Genomic DNA, 25,039 nt, shown 5'->3' with positions numbered 1-25,039 from the left:
TTGTATGTGTCTTTTGATTGTGTCTTGTGAATTAGATGATATTAAAAAGAATAAAACTGTTTTTACTACATCAGCTGAGCATTGAAATTCAAAGTTTATTTAAATCAGACAAAAATGTACAAATTTAATACATATTACATAAAATCAACCAATCAACCACATAAACCGAGCAAAAACCAGGTAATTTCTTAATTTGGCAAAAAGAATTAGACTGGCTTTCAAAGTCATGTACAAATTCCCTAAACGGTTCCATCCAAGGTGTGGATTAAACTAATTTGATTATATTGCACGCTATAACGCGCGTCAGGACTGTCAAAATGTAACTGTCAAGCACAATGGCGAATCAATTCATTTAGTATCGCATAAGAACTTTCACTCTTTTAATACTGTATAAGAACTTTCACTCTTTTAATACTGTATAAGAACTTCCACTCTTTTAATACTGTATAAGAACTTTCACTCTTTTAATGCTGTTTAAGAGCTGTAACTGTACTGACCAAGGCGAAGCTTGCTAAATCTAAACTGCTTTCAAACCTGAATTGAAATGTATGCACCCATCAAGGAATGTGAGCTTGTCACCAGCTTTCCAGATTTGTTTTCTTAAGAAGCTTTTCATTTTCGTTAATAATCTGATTTGATGTCATGGGCGAGAATCTCACCAAAATGATCATAGATTTTTATTAGAACTGGAGAAAGTTTTGAAAACATAATATAATTACGACAGTTTGTTTGATCCAGAAACTTCCAAATAACATAACGCCTTCAGCTGTCAAGAATGATGAAGTGGTAGGGTACAGTTAAATATGAGAGGTTGCTGTCTGAAGAATTTTTATTTCCGTAGTAAACCATTCATCAAATCTCGCTAAATTGATATTCCCTCAGGGAATCCGTTTAAAGTCGAGACATTTCTCAATTCTCATAATATAAAATATACTAATAAATTACCACGATGTAATTGGCTAATAGTACATATATATTTTGGGCAGGTAAACGAACATGCTCGTCCAGGTATGTCAACTGTTGCAATGCTTAAACCTCTATTTCCATCCTACGTCTCACTATCCTAGTCTTCTGAATCGTTTTTAAAGTTAAGAGCCTCCACTAAATCGTTTAAAGAGTAGGGACGCGTTTGTGCCTCCAAAACCAAACGAGTTGGTCATCACGTGGTCAACCTCAGCGTCTTTTATCGGTGTGGTCACGTGATTCAGCTCACAGCACGGCTCCTGATAATATTGAATTATTGACATGACTGGTAATATTGAATTATTGACATGACTGGTAATATTGAATTATTGATATTCGTTAATGCTTTCAATTCGTGAGAATCTGGTGTCGTTAAATTTGTAGTGAGGCTACTGAGATTATATATTTCATATTCTACCGTAACGACTGTCAATTAATCAACTATAAATATTCAGACGGCCGATTTTGATTAAATTTTCTGCGTCAAAAATCGATTATTAAAGTTTACGTCAAGCGCAAGACATAACATATATTTAATATTTGGCGAAAAACTTGATATTAAGGTATTCGGCATGATTCTGGTGGACTTTACCGGCAGGTTAAAAGTTTAATATCATGCACGCTATCAGTTTAAATATTAAGAATATTATAACCTAGGCCATTCTTTTAGATGTCTGAAGACTCGATATTCCAGTCTATTGCCAATTTCCTCCATTAAGATCAAAATATGCTATTATGAATTTCATGTAAAGGCTTTTTTAAATTCTAGGCAAGAAAAAAGTATCCTTACATCTTATATTTTAAATTAAATTTATATTTTAAATTAAATTTATATTTTAAATTAAATTTATATTTTAAATTAAATTTATATTTTAAATTAAATTTATATCACCATCTTCAACCGACGGGGAATTGTTATATCGACCAAAATAGTTATAAATTAACCAATTTGATATTTTATTGTTTATAACGAATACCACAATTCATCAAGTGGAAGAAGAATGAACCTCTCAGTTGGTCCCCGGATGCCGGGATTCCTAATAACATTTTGCAATATCAGTCAAATGTTAATCAAAAATGTTCGGCTAGTTTCTTCTAGGAATTGAAGGTATTGACGATATTTTCAAGCACCGTTGCATGCAGATATTATTATGTTGTGCTCAGGACAATCCAATTAGGAGCATGGTGTTCTTTCTAATACGCAGATCCGCCATGTCTTATCTGTTAGCACGTGTGGAACTGGTGCTTGTTTTTCGAAAACATCAGGGTTAATTTCTTAATTTGATTGCTGAGGTATATGTTGTTCTAGAGGGTGAGCAAGTATGCGATAAAACTCGTTTCATTTCGTCGAGGCATAATTTCGTAGCCCTTTTTTTACGGTAGCAATCAATATGAAAAGATCGCGAGTCTCAAGTCATTTGTTTTATTGGATAAAGGTAAAATGAGTCCCCGAAAAGATATCAAAAACATTTCTCATATATTATGATATCACATGGTACGGGCAGAAACGCTACAGCAAACAAATTTCATTTCGTTCGGTTTGATTTTTATTTCGTCTTTAACGGGTTCACAAACTGTACAACTGACAATTTGCAGGATGCACATTGCATAAGCCCACTTCCAGAAAGTTGTACATTTCTTCAAAGCAAAGATGTCTTCATCCAATTTATTCTTAGGTAACCCCTAAATCTTTTCTGTAACCCCCTGGCCCTGGTATTGTACCCCCAAATTATAATTTCCTCTACAGATTATTTCCAGCTTTTATTTCCAGCTTTTATTTCCTTCCAGTCTGTTAGATTAAAGTTGAAGCATTCATCAAAAATGCTAAATTGGACAACTTAGTTGGACAACCGCCGTCTGACTCTGACCGTCGCGTTGGTTTCAATTGCTCCTAGTTAAGGACTCGTTCAACAAGCTCCAAATAATGAGATCACCAAGCAGTAAAATACTTTATATATTGCATTTTTAATTTAATCTTAGATCTTGCTGTTTCAGGTTCGAAGGTAGTTTAGAAGTTGGTTAAGGTTGGGGTTTGGAAAGATGTTTGAACAGTTAAAAAGTTAATAGGACAGACTTATGTCTAGAGTTACAGTTAAAAAGCTGAAAGAACAGGGATATCGGGCGTCCTGGAACTGGACGAAAAATTAACTGCATTAGAATTAAAAGGAAATTGGTAACAAAAGATAAGATAAGAACAATACATACCACTAAATTGAGTGTGTGGGGGACTGTTTGATGTACTATACTAAAAGATAAGATAAGAACAGTACATACCACTAAATTGAGTGTGTGGGGGACTGTTTGATGTACTATACTCTGAACACAAACCAGAGCCTCCACTGACCCTGCCCCTCCTAGCAGGTGACCTAGACTACCCTTACTGGAACTAACGTACGGCCCTGGCCCTGAAATCAGGGAGTCAGTCAGAGGAAAAATAAGAGTTAGAAATTAAGTCAATAGTACAGGGAAGGAATAAACTAGAACCATAAAATGTTGAGCGAACAGTTAATTATATGAGCATCGCTTTTTCGCTTATCAGTGTTACATTAATTAAACTAATTATTTTTTAATAAATTTCCAACCATTAAAAGATGTTGTTTTAAACAGTAGTAAAACTTAGCTAAAATTGCGCTATTATTCTAGCGTTAAGGTTATTCACAGGAAATGAGGCACATAAAAATTCTAAAATGACTATATTAGCTGAATATTCTTTTTCTGCAACCTTGCTAAAAATCGTTAGTTTTTAACTCCATTTGCGACCTGTAACTGTTTTATGCGAAGGGTCAATTTTGTCAATTTTAAGCCGTTCCGGAGTTTTCGTCAAGTTTGAAATATAGTATAGATAATTATTTAGTTATATATTATAAAATATCTTTGTTGCATAGTAAGTAGCGGGGCGGGGTAGTAAATACTGCGTTTCGTTTCGTACTAACTTAATTTAAATATTTTATTACTATCACTTTATAAATATATTTTATTACTATCACTTTATAAAAAGCTTGATAAAGGTAGCTTTTATTACAAATTATAACGTCACAGACTAGCGTGATGCTTTAAGGTAATGCTGGAGACGCCGCGACAGCTACAATGTTCGTCACATGTTTAATATAAAATCAACTAGTCTGAGTATCGGTTGTGCTTGTCCATCTTTACCAAACGTTGGATTCCAATATCTTTTAAAGCCACCACTCACAACGCATCAATTACATAACCATTTAAATGTTTACTGTCCGAGGAAACATCAAAGAGACCAGATTTCTGAGATAAATAGTATTTTCATTAAAAAGTTGCTGTTGTGTGGTAATCAGGTTCATTTATTTGAGACTGTGCCTAAGTATGGTTTTTACTTTATCTAACGGCCTGGTCATGTCTGTTTTTAGCAAAGAGGTTTTTAAGAGGTTATTTTGCTTAACGAACTTGTGCGGCCTTTTTTGTGCCAGTCTTTTAAAGGCATTTTCATTTTTTTAAATATCTATCTTTTTTTTGGTTTTTTTGGAGACACAGAGTTGGTTCAGGAAAAAGGGTGTGGCCTTGTACGGGTTCGAGAAATTTGCACAGTCTTTTAACACATTTTATTTGCCAACTCTATACTATACAGTTTATCAACTGATGTCATTATTTTTTATTTTCCATTAACACTATATTTTATGTTTTTGATTGCTATTAGAAGACCACGTATTTTATTTCATACATAGTTCTATATTACATATACGTCAGATTTCTATCGATACCATTGTACCCATTTCTCACGAAAGCTATTTATATGGAATATCGATGCAATAAATCCATTTTATTTCAGTTTAATATCTTAGTGATATAGCTCACAGTTTTAAGATTTAATGTTCTCGAAATTTTCGGCTACGATTTTTTACCCAGTCTCACTAATAATAATTAAATAACAATAATTAAATAAAAATAATTAAATAACAATAATTAAATAATAATAATAAAAATATCGTGAAATTCTTGACATTCGGTTGTTAGCAAAATTAACGAACTTGTGATCTAATTTCGCATTATTCTGACGGCTTGAATGTTGACATTTCACTTAAGACAGACCAATAATTTAAAACGTAAAACGGGTTTACCTTCATGGTCGAGGTTGAATATTTTACGAATTGCCGTACCCTCCGCTAAATCCCCCAGAGGAGTGGACGTTGCGTGAGCGTTGATGTAGGAGACTCTTGACAGTTTCACGTCTTGCAATGCCCCTTGAAAGGAAGGATTCTCATTTGACGTACTAACCATGCAATATATAGGTATATAGACTAGTAGTATGTTAATATGCTGTCAGAGATTAATACTGCAGGAACTTCTGGTAAATGTTTCCGGTTATTTAGTATATCATGTTTAAGATTAAGGGCAGGGCCAGGGGGGTTTTCATGAAAATTCGCTTTTTAGTTGTAACTAGACTAGAAGGAAGTAATATCTTTCAGCTGCTTTTTATCCCATCAAAAAATATTGCTCCTAGCCGAATTTATCACTGGTCAAAGGTCAGCGCTTATAAGTAATTGTATTGCTCAAGCAATACAATCAGACAATTTCGAGAAAGTTTCTGTGAAGATCCCCTTGCCCCCTTAAAGCGCTGAGTGGCTTTTAAATGATCCATTACGTAACGGCCTAACGGGTAACAAAATTTCACCATTTTAAACATTCTTTTCGTTAAGTAAGCATTTATTTTGCAAATGACGTTAGAAATTACTTTACGTTAAGGTTGCCTAGAATATTATAGATTCTCGTTAGTATTTAATTTCCTTTGAAAAGCAGTTTAGTAAAAGTTGAGCTCACCTCTCATAGCATTGAGAGCTCCCCTGCCCTCAGGATGCGGCGCAGTGATGTGGTGAGCATCAGCGCTGAGACCATACCCAGCTACTTCTGCCAGTATCTGCGCTCCTCGGTTAACAGCATGCTCCATCTCCTCCAGAACAAGCACTGCCGCTCCCTCGCTCATCACAAAACCCGACCTGGACTCGTCAAATGGGCGAGATGATTGTAGAGGCTTCTCGTTACTGTCCGTACAGAGAGCTTTAGCCTGCATTCAATTTAAATTCGGTATATTTTTAAAAGCGATCATCTTGTAAATTTCAAAACAGATGCTTTCTTTTAGGTAAACAGTGATGCATTAAGGTCAAAGCTACATAGAGGGCAACGTTTAAGTGCTTGTTTGTGGTGTTCAAAAACATTTCATACTGATTATACAAATTTAAGGCCTTATGTTCAACTAACAATGCCACTATGGCATCACCAAGCTGCCACCACAAGTCCACCATGGAACAAGATCTGAACTTAATCAAACCGGTATCGTCACTCTAGGTCTGACTCCCGATATCGCATGATTATCTCAAGACGTTTGGACTTTGGTATTGGAAGTTGTAAAACACAGGATTACGAAATCCATCGAACATTGAGACAATATCATTACATAATCTGTTAGAAAGAATACGACATTTATTCGCCGGGCACATATAATTAGCTGGTTAGTGATTGTGGTTTAACTGACAGAAATGATTTTGAGATCATTGTTTAACTGATAGCAATTATTTTGTTGTTTCGGAAATAGTCATTCCGAACATTATTGAATTTAAAGAGTATAAATGAACAAATACTACATAGAGTTAAATGGTAACGGCTGGTACGAAACAATAGAGTAAATCTTTTCAGTCATCCATTTCTTATTGTAATTAATGCGGGTATTACCCGATTTTATTAAATTTTAAATTTTTTAGTTTTGAAAAACATTTACCTAGAGGCCTTCTATATCAGATTCAGTCTCAGCTGGCACTTGTTCCGGCACTTGTGGTGGCATATCATGGAGGTATCATGGTGGCGTAAGTAGTCTATACCTAAGACCATGGTTACTATAGTATAACTTGTTAATAACCTGGCTAAACCCAGACATCGCGAGAGGATGGAGGCAAGCCTCAGCACTACCGGCCAGCATCACATCAGCCATCCCTAGTCTAATGAGGTTGTAACCATCACCCACCGAATGGGCACCTGAAATGAGATAACATGTAATAATATGCTTGTATCCGGGCACCCATGTGATAACCACTCTTAAAAGCTAGTACTGCCTTCAAACAGTTAGTCATTGTTGTAATGGTTGAGATATATAATACTACCGACACGTACAATGTACGTGTCGCTAGCTGTATTCATCCCAAATCTCTCAAACTTTTTATATTTTGAAAGCTCCAAATGGGTTACACTACCAAACCAATCAGGTAGCTTCAAACAGAGGGATATATTCCTTTGCTGCACTCATACCGCGAGTTGTGGGGACTAAAACTCTTTGAGTAACTAAACTGCTAGTAAAACTATATCATACTATAGAGAAGGCGTCTAACGCGTTATACCTGTCGTACAAGCTGTACCGCAGCTGTGGTTAGGTCCCAGGAGACCCAGTCTCATAGCTATCGCTCCTGCTGCCATGTTATCCAGTATTCTGGGAGGGAAGATGCCATTAGAGAGAGGATATTGCAAGCGTGACTGGTACCATTAGTGCAGGTGATATCTAAATTTATTTGTTGTGCTAGAGAGGTGAGATGTTGTTTCTTTCGCTGAAATTGTAGGGGCAGTTCACAGTATGTCACACAACCGTGTCTACCAGACGTGACGTATTGATGGTAATATCATATCATGTTTTGAGGTTATCATAATATTACAATTATGATGATCACATGTAAATATTGTGGAACAGTGTGGTAGTACGTGGTATGAGCAGTACTCTTTTGTGTTCGATACTTTCAGCAATTTTTGTGTTATTATTTTTGTATTACTATTTTTGTAATTTTTTAATCTTACTATATATAATAATGCGAGACGATATATAAAGATGGATGGATCCGTGCCATTTTAACGCCACGGCATTAACTTTAACGCGACTTTCCGCAAAAACCGTAAAAGAAATACAATTGAAACTTTTTTGACTGAGTCAAATGCCTTAATGGCCTTCAAATCAGCATGAACAAATAAAATATTGGCCAAGGAATAAGAATTTTAGTACCCAAAATTCGGACCCCAAAGTGGTGTCAAAAACGCGAATTAAATAGGTAATAATTATTTTAGTCTCTTGAGACACCACTTTAGGGTTAGACGGGTTCCTGCCATGCTAGTTACTAATACGTCGTTACTTTCATTGTTATATATTATTATGCAGTAATTATCGATATGACGTCTGTTCGAGAAGTTTATGACATCAAATCTTCGCTAGGGCTCGTTCAAATATTAAACTATTAAGTAAGCCAGCATAAGTGCAGGGGTTTGGAAAAGTAATGTTACACATTACACTATAGCGAAGTCTATAGTGGTTTACACAAGGTCCAGCTACTACCTATTTTGTGACATCCTGCCAATATCCGTATAATTGTATGAGTCAACGTGCAACATTGCGAACTGTTGTTAAATCCCTTCAATCTCCAAATTTCGTGCTACTGCTATTTGATTCAAAACGATTTAAACAGACCATTTTGCTTTACATACGATTTGATTAGATTGTCGCAGTCGCTTTGATTTACAATCTAATATTGCCACGCCCCGAAATAGGTCAACTATTTCGGGGCTAAACGAGATGTGCGCCATGCTTGTATTATGCTTCAATGTTACTTTCGTTCATTATTTGATGAAAGTTTCAAATCAAAGCACATGCCGAGGATGCTTTAGTTTAATTTTCAGACATCAGCAGTGATTGCACATCTCCTTTCTCACATTTCCACAATCCTGAGAGAAAGTCAATTTCCCAAAACGCTCTAGCCCCTAAACGCATAATCGTGCCTGAGAAACTGGACGAGACCGGAGTGGCATAGAGCCTACAGCCTACTCTCATGTTGTCTTAACTCATTATCTCTGGTCATCGTCCATTTTGGCACTAGAGCGTGTACTCATTCCCTCTCATTTCACTTGCCACTTCATCACCATCATCTCCACATAGATAATTTCGGCAACCTCCCCCAGCTCAGGGTTGCCATTCCCCAGAGACAGGCAGATCCTCATGCTATTCTTTCGTGTGCCATCTAGGTCCAGCCTCTCTTGATATGCATAGATTTTCTTACGTTTTCGCTGAAAATGTTCAGAACCCCCGACAAAATGCCAAGTCATGACATAATCAATCAACCTGTAACCTGAATAGATCCCTTACTGAGGACCATATCATAAGCCTCTGTATAATTCCTTCCAATTCATTGCCTACTGAATCAACAAACATGACAACACCCGTGATAACTAATTAGATATATTAATTTTTCCTAGAAATAGGGTCTTTACCCTGTGGCTAGACATTGCAACCAGGAGAAGCTCTCCGACGGACGAGTGATTTTCTCCAATCATAGTTAACTAATCAAGTTCGGTAATTCTAGGAATTACCAATCATGTGAAGTGAGATGCTTTAAACTATATAATATTGCTGATGACCCAGACACAGTACATGGTTGAGACCTTGTGGTTGGACGTACTTTGTGCTTCGTTATTCTTTGACTTAGTCTGATCAAAAGTTTAGCTAAAAGTTTGTCAAAATTTAATATCTTTAGCATTTAATTATCCTATTTCGGTAACGACATTTTCATCTGTGGTACAACTCTTAGTATTCAATTTGTACAGTATGATTTGGTGATGCTCTATTCTTGTGATATATAAATACTTAACTTGAGTATGTTTAAGTCCAGTTTTCAGAGATAAAATTGGTAATTTTTTACTATAATTGAAAATTAGTTTCACTTAAGGGGGCCGGGGGGGCCGGGGTCTTCATCAAAATTCTCTCGAAATCGAGTTTATAGTTGTTTCTGATAGAGGGGAGTGATATCTATCAGCTGCTTTTGGTCCCATGGAAAAATATTGTTCCTAGCCGAAATTATCGCCGGCCAAAGGTCAGCGCTTATGTGTAATTGTATTGCGTGAGCGATTTTCAACCGCGCGTTCTGAAAATCGAGTCTAAAAATCTATCTTCTCCTACATTTTTTAAGCAATCACCCTCAAACTTTCAGGATATGTTCTTAGGATCAGTTAGAAGAGAACTCTAGAGCCAAAATTTGGAGATAGGCCTTTAAAGATTTTTAATTCGATTTTGAAAATCTTGGACCTCTAAAAATCAAGGTCCAAGATTTTCAAAATCGAATTAAAAATCTTTAAAGGCCTATCTCAAAATTCTGGCTCTAGAGTTCTCTTCTACCCGATCCTAAAAACATATCCTGAAAGTTTTAGGGTGATTGCTCAAAAAATGTAGGAGAAGATAGATTTTTAGACTCGATTTTCAGAACGCGCGATTGAAAATCGCTCACGCAATACAATTACACATAAGCGCTGACCTTTGGCCGGCGATAATTTCGGCTAGGAACAATATTTTTCCATGGGACCAAAAGCAGCTGATAGATATCACTCCCCTCTATCAGAAACAACTATAAACTCGATTTCGAGAGAATTTTGATGAAGACCCCCCCCCCCCCCCCCCGGCCCCCTTAACAAAATTAGTGTTGTAAAAACCATGCCATTTATTATTATAATATTATGTAAAACAAACCTTGGGACAAAAAACGGGCTGACTCTTCTGTATCCACGTTTTTGTGTTTCGTTCACACTCCGTGCAGTTAAAATCTGTTATAAGGCTCATTTAGAAAGTGGTAGTTAGAGCTTGCAAAAATCCTGCGATAATTCCCAAAAATCGAGAATGATAGATAACTTACATGCAGATCTGAATCAAGTGAAGTCATAAAAGCATGACTGATTTAACAACTTTTTTGCATAATAAAGTAAATTATCTTTAACATGAATTACATCACTGATAACCTAGGATAGAGACCTTCACAACGTTTTTAACCAGATAACATATTACAGGATGTTCGACTGCAGCAAACACTTCCAACAAATATTCTTCGGAATTATTTCCTTGCTATGCTTTGCTGTTGGAGTACCAATGGGCGTAATTGCTCTGATCACCACCAACAAGCCACAGCGCACCACAGTCAGCCGACTAATGTACAAGATGATTCTGCTCACAGATCTGACCATCTCCATCCTGATGCTGCCCACCTGTGTCTCCAACTTCAACCACTGGTCCCCCATGCTCTTCTCCATGCCCTTCATCTGCGAGCTGTGGAGCTACCTCTGGGGATGTGTCAGCAGGATCTCTATATTCCTCATCATGCTCCTCAGCATCATCAGAACCAACTCTCTCATGTCACCCCTCCAGCCCTCCAGACAGAAGCACATTGTAGGTCCCATAGCATTCTATATTATATGCATCCTGATCCAAGGATCTGTGCCCCTGTGGTATAAGATCGAGATTCGCTACTTTGATAAATTTCAAAGCTGTGTCTGGTTCCTTGATGATCTACTGGATAAGCTGTCACCTGCCGAAAGGAAGATATACTACACCATTACCTACCTCGTGGAATTTGTTGTGCCCATACTTCCTGTCACAATAAGTGGACTAATATCCGTGTACAAGCTGAAAACCTCTCATGTGGAAGGTAGTTCCAATGATGTAAAGGTTCACAAAAGGCAAGCAACTTGGATGATCTTGGCTTTGACAGGAGTCTACATCCTCTTCAATATCCCATACTGCATTGTACTTACACTTGACTCAATACAAGTTTTCTCAGAGGGGGCATTTGCTTGGACTGAAGGAATTACTCCAAAACAATCCATATTTTTGTACAACTTCATATACATTCACACAATTGCACTGAACTCTCTTGTGAATACGTTGATTTATGTATTCAAAATGAAAAGTATTCTCAAGTTACGGATGTGGTTCATGAGGAAGTCATCATACATTCAAAGGAAGACACACCATACCATGACAAATCCTCCAAGCCCAGGGCCTCACTGCATCAAATCTGAAGATGGACAGGCCGAAAATGCAGTTTGATGATAAGAAATGTCCTAACAAGCTTTAGGTACCGCTTGATCATGCAGACTTGATTAATCAAAATGTTCAGTCAAATATGTCTATAAATGTTATAAATAAATTGAATCTTATTTCGAGAAATCTTTGGTGTAAGAGTTATGAGAATCAATACTTTTATGTGTTGCACATCATAACTTTGCCCTTTCAAAAAAGCTGCGAAATCTATTTATTTTTTTCATTTACAAAATAGATAAACTGTTATATAATAATATTTATGTCATGGTTGTTGTATTTTTTCGTGTTACACTGTATTCTGCTGTTATTGTTGCAATGGTGATCACCAATTCTTTTATTTTAACAAGCTCCTAAGAGTCCTAACCAATGTAAACAATAGAAAGTAGGACAAACAAACCGTAAAGTAGTAAAATATACGTAGTAGAATCCACACATCTTGTTGAATAAAAATGTAGATTTTAATTAGTTAAATAAATGACAAGATTCTGTCCCTTGCGTGTAATATGTGACTTACTGTTTCCATAAACCCTGCTAAGGAACTCCCAAAACACACTCCAGCCCTGTCACAGTCTATATCAGTAAAGTCTAAAGAAGCCTGGTTGGTGGCTTCAATTGCTGCAGACATAGCAAACCCAGTGGTTCGATTGGCACTTCTGCGTTCATTGGCATTCAGAACTTTGCTTTCATCAAATTCTTTAACAGATCCACCTATCTGACAAGGGAGATGCTCAATACCTGTAAAATTATCTGTTCTGTGTTAAGGGGGCAGGGGGGTCTTTATGAAATTTCTCTCGTAATTGATTTTATAGTTGTTTCTGATAGAGGGGAGGGATATCTATCTGCTGCTTTTGGTCCCATGGAAAAATATTGTTCCTAGCCGAATTTATTGCTGGTCAAAGGTCAGCGTTCATGTGTAATCGTATTGCGCGAGCGATTTTCAATCGCGCGCCCTGAAAATCGAGTCTAAAATTCTATCTTCTCCTAAGGCCTATCTTAAAATTCTGATCGAATGGAATCTTCTGAATGGTCCTTAGAACATATCCTGAAAGTTTCAAGGTGATTGCTCAACAAATGTAGGAGAAGATAGAATTTTAGACTCGATTTTCAGGGCGCGCGATTGAAAATCGCTCACGCAATACAATTACACATGAACGCTGACCTTTGATTGGCAATAAATTCGGCTAGGAACAATATTTTTCCATGAGACTAAAAGCAGCAGATAGATATCACTCCCCTCTATCAGAAACAACTATAAAATCAATTTCGAGAGAAATTTCATAAAGACCCCCCCTGCCCCCTTAATAGAAGATACAAGTCATTTTGCAAGTTTTCTAACGGATCAACAATATCATAGTTATATATTATCATCCAATGGGTGGGATCAGGGTAATATTATGAAGCTCAACTGATAACCTTCCAAATTGAAAACTAATCATATTACAATTGAATTGATCCAAACATTACCCTCTGATTCAAGGCGAGAAATTCCGCATGCTCCAGCAATGAGATTTTCCCAAGTAGAAGGTGCTGAAATACCAAGTGGCGTGACACAGCCCAAGCCAGTGACAACAACCCTTTTTAGCATCACATAATTCTACATGAAATCAAGCTTATATAGTTTGAGATAGTAATAATTATTTAGGTCTTTATAAATTTCTTTATTTACTTGTTATGACACAATGGTTTTCAAAATTCCATTATGACAATTTTAGTAGAATTGAGATCCAAAATTAATTTTCATCAATTTATAAAATTATTGTTTGTAGCAACATTCGAATTGTATCACGTTCAAACCAGACAAACACCCAAGTCAAGTTAGTTTTAGACGTTTTTATATCTTATCAGACCTTTATAAAAATGTATAAGAAATTAAAGTTGTCTGGCCAACAAAATAAGTTCGTTCATTATAATTAATTTCAAAGGAAGGCACTTCAAAATAAAGCCAATACCTTTTTGGAAATAAAAACTTCATAAATTAGCTTAAAATTGAATTATGTTCAGAAAAAAATCTTTAAAAACGGGGCTTAAGATAGTACACCACTGCAATGTACTGGGATCATTACTCCTTGGTTAGGTCCAAGTATGCTTTAAAAGCTTGCTCCTTATATTCTTTAGCTGTTTCAGCTGGCTCAGAAGATTGGTAAATTCCTCTTCCCACTATAATCACATCAGCACCTTTCTCTATTGCTTCAGAGGGAGAAACCCATTGCTGTCCTAAACCATCACCAGTTGATGAAATATTTACACCTGGCACAAAATTGAGAAAACTTTGGTCATCCGAGACTGACTTTGTACAAATGAAGCCACAGACAAATGTTCTATCATTTTCAGCCATTTTCACAGCCTCTTGGGTATATGTTTCATTGCATAAATTGCCAGCTGCACTCATCTGCGCGATTAGAATTAAGCCTTGATCTTGAGCAACACTTTTTAAACCTTTGATAATCCCAGGTCCAACAACAACATGTGCATTTATGAAATCAGACCACGAACTTATTCTATAAACACCCTCGCTGAATTGTTTCTGCACTGTGCTGCCAAGGTCAGCAAACTTTCTGTCTTCAAAGATGAGAAAATCATATTCTTTTGATAGCTTTTTGAGTTTTTCAATAAGATCAGGAGTAAAATCTGATACAATATCTATGTGAGTTTTCAACAAACAAATATGGGGTCCAACCTTTTCAACAAGGTCTAAAAGCTGCTGGGATGATGTAACATCGGCAGACAAGCAGAGGTTAGTACTCTTCCGAAGAATGACTTTTATGAGTTCTTGGGCTTTTGGGTGTGTTACATATTTCAGCCTATCACTGAATGGCTGGACCATTGCGAACTTTTTGTATACCTTGTGTAGAATAGGTATCAGGTCACGTCATAGGGATATCGAAAAAATGTATTAAATGAATAAATAACATAAGGCCAAGGGCCCCGGCCTGGTTGTAACACCAAAAAAAGCAACCATGTGACTTGTGTCGATAACTTGGCTCAAATCTAACTTTGCGACTTGAATTGAAACTTTGCAAGTCATTTGATGCTCCAGAATCTGTCACATAAAAATTCAAGACAAAACTGCTCCAGAACTCTGTTTATTTAATTGTCTCAAAAATATCTGGATTTCTTAAAGAGCTGCTATTGAGCACTTGTCCATTTCAATTTAGCGCACCGTATTCATAATCTGAATCAGAATCGACCCCTAAAATTTCAAGGCTCTTATTCAATTAGGAGCTCTGTGACAATGATGGGATCAATCCTGTCAACATTTGCAGGATCCAGTGGGTGTACCAATCACGATGTTGGAATATGAACAGATATAACTATTGAACTACATAGCAGGATATGTCTAACCACCAAATGATGCCAGTTCAAACTGTCAAATAGACAATTATCAAATTTGTTAAATGACCAGAGATCAGATTTCCATCACAGGGATCAATATGTTAAACCGTCTCCAAATGGATTTAAACATAATAACAATAGTTCTAGATACAGCTGCATATTTGAAACAACAACCCCTTATTGCGGGCAGAATATGTGTCTACCTTACTCGGGATTATTACGACGGGTTTATTAACGTCCGGTTAAAATATGGTTCGGGAAAAATATGGCGAAATTGCTCAAAACCCACCACATTTTCCCAGTCGCCATTTTACCGATGACCAACCTTTCAATTTTAGATTCAAAAATTTTGTCTCAGACGTAAATTTCCCTATTACGGGTATATGGCCCCCAGAATATAGGTCGTTTTTTGAGCACTTAGAAACAGGTGTTAAAACTACTTCTAAGCATGTTTAGGGCTGTAAATATGTACATAATAACCCTTTAAATGTTTCTTGGGTAGTTGAAAATAATTATTAGGTTTTTAAGTGTACTTTTTTTTCACCTGTAAAAATACCATTTTTTAACAGGGCCCCCAGAATATAGGTCCAAACATCTGTTCCTAAGTTGTTCTAAAATTGTCACAGACAGTTATATGCAGTCAGAATATGTTGCTGAGACTGTATTGATGATGCCAATGGCTCCAGATACTAAATTGAAATGGTTTAGAGTATACTTAATAGCAAAAATCAAAAACTACGGCCCCCAGAATATAGGTATGCAAAAATCGTCCTCAAATACTCCACCTTCATACATTTTGATGATGCCATCTCTTCAGCATATGTTCTTTAACTGTTTCTCATCACTACCCCACATTCCTTAATGCTCAGGGTGACAGAGAAAATGCAGAATCTTGGTCGCTATTTTTTTTTAAAACCTATATTCTGGGGGCCATATACCCGTAATGAGTAAAATCTTTAATTTTACTAGTTAAAAAGCTTTCATGCACTCATTTAGTAGGGATCTTAACTAAATACTTAAATAAGATTGAAGGAGTGTCCCTAGATATGATTGAGGGGGGCTGTTTTTATCTGTATCAATACAATGTGCACCTCAATGACTGTAAATCAGACATTTTTGGCCGCCAAATTTTTTTAAAGGCCTAACTCAAAATTCTGTCCCAAAACTTAAGGTCATGAGACAATTCTACGTTGATTCTGAAAATTTCATGTGAAAATATTGAAACCCTATTGAGTTCTATTGTTTTGAGCGAAGTCAGTTTGAGATATGGGCGATTTTGTTCATTTTTTGCGATTATTTGAACACAGAATCCACAGTTAGGTAGATATTGAGCTGATAATCATAGAGAATGTGTAATATATGCTTACCTTCCATATAAAGTTGGTTTCATTCAAAAATATTGATATTTGACCAATTTATGGACCAAAATCGATCAAATTTGGTGCGTATGCCCAAATATGGGCATATGGTTTTTGTTTTTATCCCATAACTCGGCCAATTTTTATCCAATTTTGATAAAACTTGATATGTGGGTTCAGGAGACTAGTAGCTACAAGTAGGGCATCCCAAAGCATGGTTTTGGGCATGTTCAGGGTTTTTGACCAACCTATATTCTGGGGGTCGTATAGACCTATATTCTGGGGGCCCGTAAAATTGTGGTGGCCATAACTTTTTTCCAAATTGTCAGTTTGCAGATGTCTCGATGAAAAGATAGCTTAAAATAATACTTATACTCATACCAGTAGTCTTAATGGCATGTGTTGGACAGATTTTTGTCATGACAATTTTTCGCCATATTTACCCCTCTAGAAAATGACAACATCGTTTAAATCTTTCGCTGTCATGACCAAATATACCAAAATACCTCATGTAGGTCCAAAATTTTTATCCAGAAACATTAGTTACATGTTTTACTCCAACATAGCAGTAACAGATCCCATTAGTATCGCTTATCTTGGTTAGAACTGTATCCACTAACATGACCTATATTTTGGGGGCCACCTATATTCTGGGGGCCATATACCCGTAGAGAAGCAAGTTTAGAAATTTTCGCATTGCTAAAACTTGTGTATCAAATAACCATTATGACTCCATTTGTAGAAAATCTTCGAAAGAATGCATCGTTCACATTGTTTAGAATTATGAATAAATGACTGATGAAACTGATTCATGTTATCGATGTAGTTTTAATTAATTCAAGTTTTAATTTAACTGTTACTTTTACTTTGAGTCCTATTTCATTATGTAGAGATAGTCAATACCTAAGAAATTAAAAATTGGCCTATTTAAATCAACTTTGACAATAAGGATATATATGACAAGAATTGGGCAACAAGGTGAATTTTTTGCAATTTTAGCCAAATGAAGTCGAAAAACCTACAACAAGTGTCCCAATAGTCTTCTTTAGTGAATATAAGACAACGATTAAAATATGAGCACCCATACCCCTCGGGAACCCTAAAAGCTGAGACGGCGGGTTTATTAACGACCGGTGAAAATGTAGTTCCGGAAAAATATGGCGAAATTACCCTAAACCTGCCACTTTATCCCGGTCATAATAATCCCGAGTAAGGTATGTTGAAGTGTCCTGGTATAAAACTTGGATAAACAGCGTTGGACTATGAACAGATTTAACTATCAAACTACAGAGCAAGACATATCTAACCCCCCAATTCGCCAAATGATGCTAGTTTAAACTGTCAAACAGGGAATTTAATTTCATTCCATGTCGCGAATCAAAGCACTGTTGACATTATTCGTGATAGTAGACCTACACATAGCTTGGAAATTCTAGGCAGCAGTTGATATTTGTTTTTGGGCATACGTGGACATAATATTGGGATTCCAGATACTATTGGTAGCAATGGACCATTTCCGATATTGGTCTATTGTGCTCTGCCAATTGCATTACTTGATTTGATTGAATATATATATATTGTTGCTGATATTTCGGACATTGATAGGCACCCGAATATCCACTAAAAACGTTTCCTGAGTAGTTTCCAGAAATATTGGAATGGTAAAAGTAATAATATATTATACATCACTTATCTGTACTATATTAAACATTGTTGGACTCAGTTAAGCTTAAGTCAAACTACTCTGAAGAAGACAAGACCGTAAGAAACAGATACCGTATAAGCCCTTCATCAGCCGCAATGAATAGGAGTAAGGTCATTAGAAAAATTATAAGTTAGCGCTCGATTTTCAGTGCATGGTACCCCAAAAAAATGTCAATTGATCTAAAAATGCTTACCAATAATTTAAAACTGTAGAGTAGTATTATTGATAAATATTTTAATAGTTTTGTTGTAGGTTTACAACCTACCAGGACGCGCGCCGAGTTGGACTCGTCGACGGTCCTGTATATACAATACATATCCTGTCTCTCCAGCTCAATGGCCATAAAAATCCCCAAAAGAAAAGGCCCTCGCCTCATCCTGCTCAAAACCAGAACCGTGAAAGCTCAAATAGCACAACTCAGAACCCCCATAGAAAAACCAGAAAACAGAGAAAAGTGCTCCTCCTTCATGACTCTCAGATGAACGGATTTATAGCCGAGTCTTTCTCTTCTGGGTTCAAGGTTGAAAAAAAGAAAGTAGGTTCCTTTACTGACCTGAACGGTAAACACATGAGAGATGTGATCAAAGAACCAGAAGTTGACTGCTACATTCTTCAGCTCGGAGTTAATGATTACAGATATAATGACCGTCATGTTAATAAAGCAGTCAAGGATGCAAAAGAAGCCATCGACACACTCCTCTCAAGTTCCAGTGCTAAAATTGTTGTCTCCCTGCCCACTCCAACTCCTGGCCCAATAAGTGATCTAACAAATCAATTTGTTTCGGAGATCACCCAATTTGTCTCCACTAAAAGAGAGCTTAGTGACTTATACCGGCGCCTCTTCACTGTAAACAACACTGGAAACTTCTCCCGAGCCATCTCTGCTGCTGAGTCATCTGAAGACTCTCCTAACCCTCTGAAGGAAGACCAACTTCATGTCTCAGAGTATGGTCTAAAAAAACTCTGTATGAATATCAAACTTGGCCTATACCGTGCCTTTGGTATGAGATCCTATAGAAAGCAGCCCCCCACAGAGCGTTAGAATAACCATGAAATTCAATAAAAAACAAGCCTCACGAGATCAACTCGCTGTAATGTCCTGGAACATTCAGGACAGCACAGGAGATGGGTCTAACAAATTTGAAAATAAAGAATTTCTTTCAATCCTCAATCAAGCTAACATTCTGTGTCTCCAAGAAACAAAGAAACAAGTTAAGATAGAAGGATACCTTTCTTTTAATAGCAACCGCAAAAATTCTCGCTCAGGAGGGGTCTGCATTCTTGCTGAAAATGATTTAAGAAAAGGTGTTTCTTGTGTGCCTTGTAGCGAATCTGACGATATTATTGTTGTCAAACTTGACAAAAACTTTTTTAAGCTTGATTTTGACCTATTTTTAGTATGTTACTATATTAGCCCTGCATATTCGTCCTATGTCAAAAAAAATCCAGACTATACTGCTAATACTTTCTCCGCTCTTGACTCCATCTGTATCAGACTACGTCAAAAGGGAGAGGTTATCATGTGTGGCGATGCAAATGCAAGAACTGGAAAACTCCCAGACTATATCCTCTCTTGTAATGCACCTGCCATGCATGACATTTACAATGACATTGGACTTGAACATGACATCGAAGAACCCAGAAACAACTCTGACCTGACTATATCTGAACCCCACTGCCAACATTTTCTTGACATGGTTATTAATAACCAACTCAAAATTCTTAATGGCCGTACCCTCGGGGACACCACTGGAAAAATGACCTGTCACAAATACAATGGGAGCAGTGTGGTTGACTATTTCGTAATCACCTCATGGGCAAGGGATCATGTAAACTCTCTCCAAGTGAAGGAGTTTACATCATACTCTGACCATTGTCCATTAGTCTTGAAACTTACCACATTTGAACCATTTGTTGCCAACTTCCAGCTCCCAGACTTTTCTAATTTTCCTTGTGGCTATAAGTGGGACAGCAACACCTCTCACTCACTATTTAAAACAGCCCTTAACTCGCCCGAAATTGTTAGTAACCTGGAAAACATTGCAGCAAACGAATTTAGCAGCACCTTGGAGGGCAATCATGAACTGAACGATGCAATTACTAACTGTCTCCACAGTGCTGCTGATATAGCGTTAAAAGTGAAAAAACCTCCTAAAACTTCCGCCCACAAGAAATGGTTTGACCCACAAATCAACTCCTCGAGGCGAAACCTGAATAGGCTAGCAAACCGGCTAGGTAGTAAGCACTGCAACAATATTCTCAGACGTGAATATTACAAGCAACGCAATAAGCACAGTAATCTTGTTAACAGTAAGAAATTATCTTTTCTTAGGAAGTTAAATGAAGCTATTGAAGAGGGTCATATTCTTGACTGGAAAAAATTTAAAAGGCTTAAACAAGAACATGACACTAGCCCCCTACTAGACAAATTCGATCTAGCTAGCTTTCATGATTTCTTTGCATCCCTCTATAAGAAACCAGACCAGGAGCCCGATCCCACTCACCACAATCACAATCATTACCCTGAACCACCAGATCTGGATATCCTAAACAAGCTCATATCTGAACCCGAACTAACTTCTGCAATCAAAAAGCTCAAAAAGGGTAAAAGTTGCTCAAATGACTTGATCTCAAACGAAATGCTTCAGAGCCTAACTCCGCTTTGTCTCCAAGTCATCCTCAAAACGTTCAACCACTCTCTGGTCTCAGGTTACTATCCATGGCATACCAGTATTATCACTCCTATCTACAAATCAGGCAACCCCTTCAGCCCAGACAATTACAGAGCAATAGCAGTTGGCAGTTGTATGGGTAAGCTGTTCTCTAGCATTTTACTTGAACGTCTGTTATACTTCAAAAAGCTCTACTGTCCTGATCCAAAAGAACAGCTCGGTTTCTCGAAGGGTGCTCAAACTAATGATCACGTTTTCACCCTTAAGACAGTCATTGATAAATACACTAAAGTTAAAAAAGCTCGTCTCTATGCATGCTTTGTTGATCTAAGAAAGGCCTTTGACACTGTATGTAGGGACCTTCTTCTGCACAAAATAACATGCCTTGGAATTACCGGCAACTTCTTTAACTGCTTAAGTGATATGTACAAAAACTCAATTGCTCATATAAAAATCTCCAAACTCTTGTCCCCTAAAATTGATATTGGCAAAGGAACGGAGCAAGGACACCCCCTATCACCAGACCTTTTTAAAATCTATATTAATAACTTGTCATCTCTTCTGAAATCTGTTGGTGATTATCCAGTTCTTGCTGACGTTCTAATATCACATCTGCTCTGGGCTGACGATCTTGTCCTTCTTGCTCTAAGTCCCAAGGCCTTGCAAGTCAATATCAACATTCTATCTGACTTCTGTAACTCCATGGGCCTTGAAGTAAATATAAAGAAAACTAAGATTGTCATATTCAGCCCTCCCAAAAAGAAGCAGTCCCATGAAACATTTACATTGGGAGGTCAGCCCATCCAGCACACCGAAAAGTACTGCTATCTTGGCATAATATTCCACAGAAATGGATCCTTTACGGCAGCAAATACTGAGCTGAGGGCCAAAGCTCTCCGTGCTCTATATGGCCTTAAAGGCAATATAGTTAAAGATGCCCTCTCTCACCGTGCCCTTAATATTCTATTTGATTCCTTAATCAAACCAATCCTGCTTTATGGCTGTCAAGTCTTATGCCCCCACTCTAAAACAATGAGATACCTTTCAAAAATAGATGACAAAGCCAGCCCCCAGCATACCCTGAAGTACATTGCACAGGACCACTATGAGAAATTCCACCTAAAATTTATCAAGTGGTCTTTGTCCGTCCATTCAAAAGCATCAAATATAGGTTGCTGGGGCGAAAGTGGGCGCCACCCCCTATTCTTTGAAGCCTGCAAACTTGCAATAGATTACTATAGTCGCCTTGAAAGCACCGAAAATGAACTACTTTGTGCTGCATTTCACGAGCAGATCATGCTGGGCCTTCCTTGGTATACCAACATCTCAAAGCTTCTCACCAAATACAACTTCCCCCACTCATCTTCATCAAAATCTAAGCTCTCCACCCAAATCAGTCATAATATGAGGGAAGAATTCGTGAATACCTGGAAATCTGCCAAGGCCTCCTCACCAAAACTAGAATTCTATAACTTAATTAAACATGATTTTGAACCAGAGGCATACCTACGAATAATCAAAGTACCTGATTTTCGAAAAAGCTTGACAAGGTTTCGTATCAGCTGCCACAACCTCTACGTTGAAAGGGGCAGATACGAAACCCCTCTTGTACCAAGAGAAGAACGTTGGTGCACTTACTGCTTTTTCAGTAAAGGGCTCAAACCTATCGAGGACGAAAGCCATGTATTAATTGACTGTTTGCTTTACTCCTCAGTTAGGGAAAAATTCAACTTTTATCCCCAAAACATCACTGACCTAGCCGGTCTGCTCTCCAACAAAAATCTAGATCCTACCAAATTTACTGCCACAGCAAGAGCAATCCATTCAATTCTCTCTGTGAACGAACAATATACAGCCTATTATAAGAGCCCAGATTTCCACTCAAATACTGGCAAGTGCATAATGCTCTAGGAACTCAAAATAAACTCATGAACCATACAAATTTGATTTACTTAAAGAAAATAGCATTATATTATAACATTTCTATTTTATCCCTACACATTTGTAAATGATTAGAAGTGTGTAACTTAAATTATTTCAGAATTATAACTATTGTGAACTCAATAAAATAATTATCACTTTTGTATCCTTGTATCCTTGTATCCTACAATATATGGAACAAATATTTTACGAGTGTAACCCGTTAATAGTTTTGACGCAATAATATCTTGCCATGCGGTGGCAAAACATTTACTGCGAGTTTGTGGATATTTACCTGGGGACCTCAGGCATCAATACAGTTTCGGTGGAATGACAGGCTGAACGCCGCGTGGCCCAGTAAGTGGATTTTTCCATCGTTTATGGACTAAGCCGACGCGCACTACTTCATAGCATTTGCCTCAGGCAATATTTCGAGAAAAAGCGGCGCGCGCTACTTCGAAGAAATTTAGACGAGTAACATCCGTCAATAAGTGGATATGTGCTTTTTTACTTGTTGCTTGTTACCTGGGGACTTTTGTCATACGTTGTATGACCCGCCTGTATCGTTCAAACTCTACACTATACTCATTGTGAAGCGACAGTGGGGGTCACCACATGATATAAAGCGAACCCAGGCTATTTATTATGTTCATAAACATAGCGTGGCGTAATTGAACCTTCTAAAACGCGCAAATAGGCGTGTTCATGCAATTTTACAATCAAATAATCAGATTTTACAATCTAACTCAGCGCGCGGCTCTGTGAAACAAGCCCGCCCGCAGTCAGCAGTAGCTTACTGGGCGGCGCTCAGCCTGTCATTCCGCCGAATCTCTATTCGGATGATTATGAACATAAATATATAGCTTAAGGTCTTGAGTACGGATGTTACTCGTCTAAATTTCTTCAAAGTAGCGCGCGCCGCTTTCTTCTCGAAATTGGCCCGATGGCAAGTGCTACGAAGTAGCGCGCGCCGGTCCAGACCATTAACAATGGTCAACTTAAGGTTCCCAGGTAACTGAAACCCTAATTGTAGCGCGTTACCTGGGGACCTCAGGCTATCATGTTCATAAATATAGGCAGAATGACAGGCTGAGCGCGGCCCAGTAAGTAGCGCGATGCGTTACTGTGCCGCGCCGCGCACTCAATGAGGCTTCTCACAGCGAAATCTAGATTGGCGAGATGCGCTACTGTGCCGCGCCGAGCTGCGATGAATTGACATCGTCAATTAAAAACCCTAACTGCTAACCCTAATGAGAAATTAGACCAACTTCCTTATATTATATATGGCCATATCACGTGATCGACACAGTTTTTTTGCCTATATCTCGATTGAGACCATCGAAGACGAGTCACATGTTTTTACATATGTGACTTGTATTCAAAACAGAGGTCGAAATTAGTCAAAAATCTTTCTCAAATGCCACTCATTGAAATAAGCACTGAAATCACCGACTCAAGCAATATGAATGAAACAAATCTCAAAGTCCATCTTATGGAAATTTTGTCTCCTTACTCAACTGTAATTCCTCAAAATCACCAGAGCCTCCATAGATTACTGCCACCGTTCACTTAATATTCAACCAAACACCCCACCTAGTATATATCCAATTTCAAGAAAGGCGCTCCTATGCTGTCAATTGTTTGTGCACTTATTTCCTTCGCTGCTCCGAAAAGCGAAATAGCTTTACCGAAGATATATGCGTCAACGTAATTCAAATGCACGAAACTTAAACAATTTCACTATCAATTTGGTGAAAACCTCGCGAATTAGTCATAATTAAGCTTTAAGGATAACTCTTCACATAGCCATGTGTATACGCGTACTTGGTACTGCGTGACGCGCTTGTTTCACAAGTTGAATATTGCCGCCTACGGCGGTCGCGCGCTACTGCAAGCGAGAGGGCTCTGGTTAGAGCAAGGATAACTCTGGCCCTGACTTCAAGGAAAGATGAATGTTTTCATTAATTTCTGTACAATTATGACGGTCCATGATAATGGATCTAGCTATTATTTAATTTTAATCCTGTGTAAATCCTGTGTAATCCGATAATGATAGGGGAGCATTTTAATTTTATGTTCACCTAGCCATGTCTTTACTGGGCCGCGCTCAGCTTGTCATTCCGCCGAATCTCTATTCGGTGTTTATGAACATGATAGCCAGAGGTCCCCAGGTAAGTTTTTCTATCCAGAGAGGCCTCTGGATAGCTATAGAGCAAAACCCTATGTCATGTGG

General features: G+C 37.6%; 3 protein-coding genes across 4 annotated transcripts in view; 1 reads left to right on the top strand and 2 right to left on the bottom strand.

Moving 5' to 3' along the window:
* Window positions 1–25,039, top strand: part of LOC134816094 (unconventional myosin-If-like) — a 108,178-nt gene that overhangs the window by 7,130 nt on the left and 76,009 nt on the right. The gene's annotated exons all lie outside the window — the stretch shown is intronic.
* Window positions 65–13,499, bottom strand: LOC134816107 (3-oxoacyl-[acyl-carrier-protein] synthase, mitochondrial-like). Of its 2 annotated transcripts, XM_063824854.1 has the most exons (9): window positions 13,283–13,499; window positions 12,333–12,553; window positions 10,475–10,548; window positions 7,320–7,408; window positions 6,845–6,960; window positions 5,752–5,995; window positions 5,052–5,174; window positions 3,238–3,368; window positions 65–1,223 (listed from the first exon to the last, which is right to left on the bottom strand). In XM_063824854.1, exons 1-9 carry the CDS (start codon window positions 13,401–13,403, stop codon window positions 1,089–1,091), a joined length of 1,254 nt encoding a protein of 417 aa, XP_063680924.1. In that variant the 5' UTR covers window positions 13,404–13,499; the 3' UTR covers window positions 65–1,088. The 2 variants fall into 2 exon arrangements, with proteins under 2 accessions (XP_063680924.1, XP_063680925.1); XM_063824855.1 differs by lacking the exon at window positions 3,238–3,368.
* On the bottom strand, window positions 13,555–14,676 carry LOC134816120 (uncharacterized). Its single transcript, XM_063824874.1, has one exon. It carries the CDS (start codon window positions 14,640–14,642, stop codon window positions 13,878–13,880), a length of 765 nt encoding a protein of 254 aa, XP_063680944.1. The 5' UTR covers window positions 14,643–14,676; the 3' UTR covers window positions 13,555–13,877.

Source organism: Bolinopsis microptera, chromosome 5 (genome assembly GCF_026151205.1).
Source record: "Bolinopsis microptera isolate Bmic1 chromosome 5, MBARI_Bmic_1.0, whole genome shotgun sequence".
NCBI lineage: Eukaryota > Metazoa > Ctenophora > Tentaculata > Lobata > Bolinopsidae > Bolinopsis > Bolinopsis microptera.
The sequence above is the reverse complement of the archived record's forward strand: the minus strand, read 5'-3'. Positions and strand labels throughout refer to the sequence as shown.